An 8,465-nucleotide genomic window follows, 5' to 3' on the forward strand; every position below is an offset into this window, starting at 1 on the left:
AATGTCTCTAGATTTTCAGTGCAAACACTACAGCCGCTAACTCAAGATCATGTGTGGGGTAATTCTTCTCATGACTCTTAAGCTGCCTTGAGGCGTAGGCAACCACTCTCCTTTCTTGCATCAGAACACACCCTAACCCCTGATGGGAGGCATCACAGTATACTTCAAAGGGTCTACTAGTATCTGGAATCACCAAAACGGGAGCACTTGTCAGTTTCTGCTTCAACTCTTGGAAACTATTTTCACACCGATCAGTCCAAGCAAAAGGCTGATCCTTACGGGTCAGCTGAGTTAAAGGCGCCACAATCTTAGAAAACCCTTCAATAAACCTCCGGTAGTATCCTGCCAGTCCCACAAAGCTTCTAATCTCCGTCGTTGATCTAGGACGCTCCCATTTTAAAACAGCCTCGACTTTGGATGGGTCCACTGATATGCCTTGAGCCGAGATCACATGTCCCAAGAATTGGACCGTGGTCATCCAAAACTCGCACTTAGACAGCTTTGCATAAAGCTGCTTCTCTCTCAAGATGCTCAGAACTGTCCTCAAATGCTCCTCATGCTCTTCATGAGTTCGAGAGTATATCAAGATATCGTCGATGAAAACCACTACGAACTTGTCTAGGAAAGGCCTGAAGATGCGGTTCATAAAATCCATGAACAAGGCAGGGGCATTGGTCACACCGAAGGGCATCACTACATATTCGTAGTGCCCATATCTAGACCTGAAAGCAGTCTTCTGCACATCACCAGACTTAACTCTAATCTGATGGTATCCTGATCTCAAGTCGATTTTTGAAAACACTGCAACGCCGTGTAACTAATCCATTAAGTCATCTATCCTTGGCAGAGGATATTTGTTCTTGATAGTTAGCTTGTTGAGTTGTCGGTAATCCACACAAAGCCTGGAGCTGCCATCCTTTTTCTTAACTAGCAACACCGGTGCTCCCCACGGTGACACACTGGGCCTGATGAATTGTTTCTCTAGCAGTTCCTCAATCTGCTTTTTCAACTCTGTCAGTTCAGCAGGAGCCATCCTGTAAGGTGCTATCGATACTGGCCCTGCCCCAGGTACTAGGTCAATAGAGAACTCGATTTCTCTAGATGGGGGCAAGCCAGGTACCTCATCAGGGAAAACATCAGAGAATTCCCTCACCACTGACGTCTCAAGGTGTCCGCCCTCCTTCTCAACAGATAGTTGAGTTAGAATCAAGAAACACTGAGATCCCTCTTGGATGGCTTGATCCACCTGCTGTGAGGACATCAACACAACATCATCCTCTGAGCTGGGAAACATCACCCTCTTCTCTTTGCAGTCTATGAGAATGTGATTAGCAGATAGCCAGTCCATTCCCAAGATTACATCTAAGCCCTCCAAAGGTAAACAAATCAGGTTTACCCGGTATTGACGTCCCTCAACCTCAACCCGGCACCTAGCACACACGGTCGAGGTTCTGATCAACCCAGAAGCAGGCGTGGACACCACCAGGTCATACTGGAGCTCCTTCGCCGGAAGACCTAACTCCAACACTATAGACTCTGACACAAAAGAGTGTGTCGCTCCTGAATCGTATAGTACACATAGGCTCCTACCACTAATCATGCAAGACCCAAAGATAAGGTTACCTGCTCTGTTCGCCTCTGTGCTCGTCATGGCATACACTCGGCCAGCTGCCTGAGGTCTAGAACTTCCTCATATCTGTTGTGGCTGTGACTGCGCCGAAGGTCTTGGCACCATGCTCCTGCCAGTGGGACAATCTCTGATAATGTGACCTTCCTGGCCACATTTATAACACGCCCGCCTACCACCAAGCTGAGGACAAGCGCTTCTCATGTGGGGCCCTCCGCACTGAAAACACCGAGGTCTGGGAGAAAGGTGCTGAGAGGACTGATACTGAGGAGACTGAGATTGATGTGTCTGCGGTGAAAATCTCCTGGAGCCCTGAGGCGGAGGTCTGGAATATGGTTTCCTCCTATCATCCTGTCGGCCAGTGGACCCAGATGGTCCTCCCACCTTCTGTTGTGACCGCTGCTGGGCCTCAACTTCCACTTTCAGCTTCTCCATTACTCTTGCTTTTTCTACCAAAGCAGGAAACTCCTTTATAGAGAGTGGAGCCACCATGAGTTGGAGATCACCCCTCAACCCATTCTCAAACTTCCTACACTGCCAGTCTTCTGCCATCCTCAAAGTATGGAATCTGCCCAAGTGTTTGAACTTTTCTGCATACTCGGATACAGACATCTCCCCTTGCATCAATTGTAAAAACTCCACTTCTTTGGCATACCTCACACTGTCTGGGAAGTACTCAGCATAGAACTTCTTCTTGAATAGCTCCCAAGTGATGGTCTCCCTACTGTCTTCTAACATCATTTTCATACTGGACCACCAATGAACAGCCTCTCCAGCCAACAAGTACTCAGAATACGCCAGTCTATTCTCGGCTGGACATCTTTTGGCCTCAAAAATCCTCTCCATATCTCGCATCCACTGATCCGCCTCATCTGGAGTGGTCTTGCCGTCAAAGCGGAATGGATGATGCTTGAGAAAGTCCTCCAAACTCCACTCTTGCACTCGTGGTGGTGGAGCTTGGGAAGATCCAGCCGCAGATCGATTCTCCCCTAGCTGATGTAAGGCTTCCAAGTGCCTCTGTTGGGTGGCCTCTGCTGCGACCCTAGCAGACTCCATCTGCTGCAAGGCCAAGTTGTGTTGGTTCACCATGTTAGCATTTTGCTGTTGCATGGCTGCCAACATCGCCTCAATAGTCCCCACCAAGTGAGAGCTATCCGGGTTAGGAATAGGAGGAGGAGGAGGTCTAGGTGCCATAGCTCTAGCCACACAAAGAAAGAGTCATCAGTTTATCTAACAAACGCCACAACTGTACCAAAACACTATAAGAAACACACAACAGAGACTAGGCAAGCTCACACCTACAGATCCTAAAGGAACTACTGCTCTGATACAAAAAATGTAACATCCCATTTAATAGCTTTTTCATACTATCAAACAAAACATTATATCATGATAGAACATAGCAGATAGTGGGATTTACAGTCATACACACAGTTTAACTATCTAATACAGTCTTCCATACTTCTGCATCTATAAGCATGTATACATAAGGTAAGAGTATATAGAAAGGATGATAAACTACATCCAAAACCTCAAAATACAGTGAAGGTTTAAACCATAGAGGAAATCCTTATCAGGCTCCAACTTCCACTCAAGAGGGGGCATCTCCATCTAGTTTCCGCTCTGCTCCCACCAAACATAGGTGATCATTGCAAAAGAGGTGATATGCAAAAGCAACAACGCGAAATAAAAGGGTAAGCTAACTGAAGGAAACAATATCAACACACTTGTAATTAAAGGTATCATTTATAGCAGCAGTTCAATATTAATATATATATATAGACTCGACATCCGGATCGTGTAAGTGACGTCGGAGCTCTTGGTGGCTTGCACCTGCAACGGTTCCCAGACTCTGCAGAGTCTGGACACATGGAGTATTCACCCGACCGTTCCCAGGGTAAGTCCCCTCCACGTCTAGACTTGATCCAGTCTGACGACGAGGACCTCCTGCTACTCCTCACGACATAATCCATTCCACTCTATTTGAGCTTGAATGATTATTGGAGTTTCAGGATACCAACCATTATAGATTCCTTACATCCTTACACACACTACAATTTTACACTTGGATTTCCCTTGAAATCCCATTCAACTTTATCCCTTCATACTTACGTTTATCCAATTACATCATTCAATTCATCAATGGTAACAATCCAATCATACATAGTCTATATTGTACAGGAATGTTTTAAAGCATGCATTTTTATTAAGGAGAACAGATTTGAAGTACTTCAGCTGCAGTACTTCTCGCTCAGGCTAAAAAGTCTAGCCTAGGCGAGGAGTCATCTCGCTCAGGCGAGTCAGTCTCGCCTAGGCGAGACACTAACAGGGGCAAAAATAACAATCTGAACGAATTCTCGCTCAGGCTAGGCTGGCTCGCTCAGGCGAGATTCGCTATCTCGCTCAGGCGACCCCAGCTCGCCTAGGCGAGACTTCGCACAGGAACAGAAGTGCATCCCCTGATGCTCTCGCTCAGGCGAGAGTAACTCGCCTAGGCGAAAATACCAGATTACACACCTATTCCCACATGCAACAAACTAGATTCAAACACTCAACAAGCAATTTTCACCAATACACCCCATACCAACACGAATTCATCACCTAATTACATAATTTAAGCTCATCCATGGATTTTCTATACAAATTCGAGAAGAGGAGTTAGCTTCCCTTACCTCGATATATCTTTCTAATAACTAGGGTCCTCCCACTCACAACTTCAGCTGCAACACTTAGAGAACTGGAATTACAGGTTTAAAATGAGATAGGTTTTCCACAGTAGAAAGGAATTCCATCAATTGTCGAATTAAAGAGAATTGAAATGGTTGGGAGTGACTTACATGGAAAGGAGGATGAGTTGAAGCTAAGGGGAGAAATTCTGAATTTGACCTGGGTTGGATTCTGCAATAGAGAATAGTGGTTTAGGATTTTCTCTTTTGGTAGAGAGATGGCAGAGAAGAGAGGAGAAGAGTGTTTTCTGTGGTGTGGTGGCAGAGAATGAGAAGGTAATAGAAGCTGAAAATTTTGGGTCTTCACACAATACAATAAAAAAGATTTTGAGAAAATAATTGACAAATTAAATTGTTAAATTCCTCACGATGATAGAGGAAAAAACTGAAAAAAAAAATAAAAAGAGAGGAAAATTTGCGATATAATTTTATTAACTAGAATAAGACATCAATAAATAAATTTTATTTATTTTAATTGAAGTTATTTCAAACAGTTGGAATATATCTCTTCGTGATAGAAAAAACATGAGATTCTTAACGACAATGATCTTACCTTTAACTCCATAAGACTTCCATTTTAAGTTAAAATATAGTATTTTATTACCAAATCTATTTAAGGATTATGATACTTTCTGAAAAATTTCACAAACAGTGCGATAATGTTACAATTTAATAACATATAACACCGATTCCTCTGTCAACGCTTGCAATCCCCGTCGATTCCTTTGTCACAAACCGTTGTTCAGAGCTTCAATCGGGTCGGATCATAGTATCAGTTTCAGTTCGGGTCAAGTCACCATGTTGAAGAACCATTGTAGTTGCAGCATGTCGATCACAGAACCCACTTCAGTGTTTTTCCGCTCCCTTGCCAGAACTTGCAGCAAGAGGTAAACGTAAACTCTTTTATTTTATTATTATTTTTTAAATTTATATACATTACTTTCCTTCTCATGGTTGTTTTTTTCTACACTGATCTTTACTTGTTTCTGAATATTCCTAATTTTAACTTTGATGTATGTATGGACATATATGAAGTTACTAAAATGATGTAATAGTAGATAAGGTTGTCTAATGTTTCATCGGTGTATTATTCATAATATAATTTATAGTTTTTAATGAAATTAACATGTAGAAGAGACATGAGATTGGTGGGAGTTATCTTTAGATCATATTTTGTTCATTCTATTTTGGAGAATAATCATTTTATCTTAGTCATTTCCATATTTTCGTGAGTTTAATCTCTATTTTGTGTTTGTGCAGAAAAGATGCTAAGAATACATACTGGAAGCCTCCACAAGCATCTGCGGGAAATGATTTTCACTTCCCAATTAGCAGTTCAGTGGTTAAAAATAGGTGGATTTTTGAATAATGAATTCATGTTATATTCTCTTCCATGAGTTTTCTTTCTCCTGTTAAATTGCATACAATCTGTTTGTTATTATTCCAACAAGAACTTATTTTCTGTATTATGTGTACTATGTTGGAACATTTGAAATCTCTTCTCTGGGTACAAATTCTGGAAGCCACGGGTATTGCTTTTCTAACTCAATGATTTGAGATTTAGTTTGGATACATATACAAGGCTTGCGCGTTCTATCAAGTTCTGTCTGTATCTTTGATCTCCAACGCAGTTTTATAACAAAATATATGATACAAATCTGCAACTGGCATGTATATTTTAAGTTTTAAGGAATGTGCTAAAAGAATATAGATGCTTATGCCCTTGTAGCTTTCGGATTTTGTTGACAAAGCTACACTTGCTAACCAGATTTTGCAATTATGTTCACAAACATCTCAAGCTGCACTTGTTCATGGAAATAAATTTGTATGTGCAGGACATCAATGGAGGGCATTAGGAGTCTGCGATTGATAACAGCAGTTAAAACTCCTTATCTACCTAACGGCCAATTTGATCTTGATTCTTATGATAACTTGGTGGATATGCAGATTGCAAAAGGCATTGAAGGTATTCTTGTTGCAGGCTCAACTGGTGAAGGCCAACTAATGACCTGGAGTGAACAAATAATGCTTATTGCACACACAGTTAACTGTTTCGGTGACAAAGTTAAGGTTGTTGGTAATGCTGGAAGCAACTGCACATCAGAGGCAATTAAGGCCACTGAGAGAGGTTTTGCTGTTGGAATGAATGCTGCACTTCATATAAACCCTTACTATGGCAAAACCTCTTTGGATGGTTTGGTTGCTCACTATAACAGTGTACTTTCCATAGGCCCCATCATTGTATATAACATACCTACAAGAACTAATCAAGATATTCCTCCCAGTGTAGTTCAAACCTTGGCCCAAAGTCCTAATTTGGTTGGTGTGAAGGAGTGTGTGGGAACTGAGAGGATCAAACAGTATACAGATGAAGGGATTGTTGTATGGACAGGAATTGATAAAATGAGCCATGATGCTAGATGGGATTTTGGAGCTGTTGGAGTTCAATCTGTTGCTAGCAACCTGGTTCCTGGTTTGATGAGAAAACTCATGTTTGAAAACAAGGATGTTACACTGAATTCAAAGCTGATTCCTCTGTTTGATTGGCTTTCTCAAGAGCCTGTCCCTATTGCTTTGAACACTGCTCTTGCTCAACTTGGGGTCATCAAACCAGTTTTCAGGCTACCCCATGTTCCCTTGCCTGTGGATAAAAGGATAGAGTTTATCAATTTGGTGAAGCAAATGGGTCGAGAACATTTTGTTGGAGAAAAAGATGCTCAAGTTCTTGATGATGATGACTTTATCATAGTTGGTAGATATTGAAGTAGATTACCATGTTCTACTCTTGGTATAAGTTAACACCTTTGGCCTTCTTATTCTATTGATGGCTTGGTCATGTTCAAAAACCATATCATGTAACATAGAGTCAGTTCAAACTTAAAATTCAGAGTAAAAGTTCAAATTTTAGAAAATTATCAATTTCTTGACTATGAGATTGTTACTTGATTCTGAGAGACCAACATCTAATTCAGAACAAACGAGAGTACAATTTAATTATTCTATACTTTTATTACTAAAAGTAAGATGATGAAAATTAAGAATAAAACAAAACAAATTTGTTTAACTTAATCTTTTTGCAACTATCATTATTAATAAAAAATGGAAACAAAAAATCAAATTATAAATTTAATGTCATTTTATATAATGAAAAAGTGAAAAACTAAAAGAAACTATAGGTATATAAGTGTCTATTTATATTATCAATTAGTGGTAAAACAATAGAAGTTAACATGTAGCTTTGTTTATGTTGAATAAGTATATAGAATTGTTCGGATAGAGTTCTCTCTCAGCATCTCTGGAAGGAAAATAAAATCAAATGATGAAATTAATATGTTTATAAGATAAAATTAGTTTGTATGTTAGTTCACTTATAAAGCTTACTGTTTCTTATTCTCTTTTTTTTTTTTCTTTTTTCAAGATCCAGTTTTCAATTTATACTTATTAGTTTTAACTTATAAATGAGTTAGTTTTTTTCTTCAATAAATATCTATAAAAATTTCCTCCAAAAATTATATCTAAGATAAATAAGTTATTGGTTTTAATTGAGTCTTTATATCTTAAGGATCATAATGTAAGACAGATCATGCATATCAGCCCATAACTCAGCAGTAAAAAACACCAGGGTAAACTAAAATCTAAGTCCAGATAATTATTTCTTGGATTCCATTTTCGAAATGAACATTTTATCTTTTGTAAAAGTGATTTTCAGATTATGAATTTCAGAAAAAAGCTTTTCAAAACAGAATTTTCGGAATTTTCAGAATAACATTTTCGAAACGAAAATTTTCAAAACAGAATTTTTGAAATGAAATGTTCAAAACACAATTTTCGCAATAAAATTTTCGGAACATTTGAAATACATTTCGAAACACATTTTCTCGAAATACACTTTCTAAAATGCATATATACTTTATGAAATGAATTTTCTTGAGCATCCTTATCATTACATGAAATGAGTCTTGGAAATAGCTTTCCAGAACATATGAAATATTTCTCGAAAAAAATCTTTTTGAATTCTTATAGCATCTTCTGCAGCAGCGGTCCAGTGGTGGTGATGAGAATGGCACTGACAACAACAATGAAAGTGAAGGGTATTTAAGTATTTTTGTTTA

At 39.4% G+C, this 8,465-nt stretch overlaps 1 protein-coding gene, 1 long non-coding RNA gene and 1 pseudogene across 2 annotated transcripts; 1 reads left to right on the forward strand and 2 right to left on the reverse strand.

Moving 5' to 3' along the window:
• Nucleotides 1-817: 817 nt before the first annotated feature.
• LOC146883302 (uncharacterized) lies at nt 818-2,821 on the reverse strand (annotated as a pseudogene).
• A 266-nt stretch (nt 2,822-3,087) lies between these two features.
• LOC114166046 (uncharacterized) lies at nt 3,088-4,603 on the reverse strand. The gene is made up of 3 exons (XR_003599839.2): nt 4,465-4,603; nt 4,300-4,364; nt 3,088-3,250 (listed from the first exon to the last, which is right to left on the reverse strand). It is a non-coding gene; the product is annotated as an uncharacterized LOC114166046 (long non-coding RNA).
• A 376-nt stretch (nt 4,604-4,979) lies between these two features.
• Nucleotides 4,980-7,272, forward strand: LOC114166241 (4-hydroxy-tetrahydrodipicolinate synthase, chloroplastic-like). Its single transcript, XM_028050946.2, has 3 exons — nt 4,980-5,240; nt 5,614-5,706; nt 6,189-7,272. The coding sequence occupies exons 1-3, from the start codon at nt 5,152-5,154 to the stop codon at nt 7,114-7,116; spliced, it is 1,110 nt and encodes a 369-aa protein (XP_027906747.1). The 5' UTR covers nt 4,980-5,151; the 3' UTR covers nt 7,117-7,272.
• Nucleotides 7,273-8,465: the final 1,193 nt, after the last annotated feature.

This window comes from Vigna unguiculata, chromosome 10 (genome assembly GCF_037176805.1).
Source record: "Vigna unguiculata cultivar grain cowpea cultivar isolate G323 ecotype 2 chromosome 10, ASM3717680v1, whole genome shotgun sequence".
NCBI classification, from domain to species: Eukaryota; Viridiplantae; Streptophyta; class Magnoliopsida; order Fabales; family Fabaceae; genus Vigna; species Vigna unguiculata.

Bases quoted from the DNA above. Each gene is read 5' to 3' on its own strand.
- LOC114166241 (XM_028050946.2), top strand. From the start codon at position 5,152: ATGTTGAAGAACCATTGTAGTTGCAGCATGTCGATCACAGAACCCACT. The intron at 5,241-5,613 runs GTAAACGTAAAC...GTGTTTGTGCAG, and splicing joins GCCAGAACTTGCAGCAAGAG to AAAAGATGCTAAGAATACAT. The intron at 5,707-6,188 runs GTGGATTTTTGA...TTGTATGTGCAG, and splicing joins AGTTCAGTGGTTAAAAATAG to GACATCAATGGAGGGCATTA.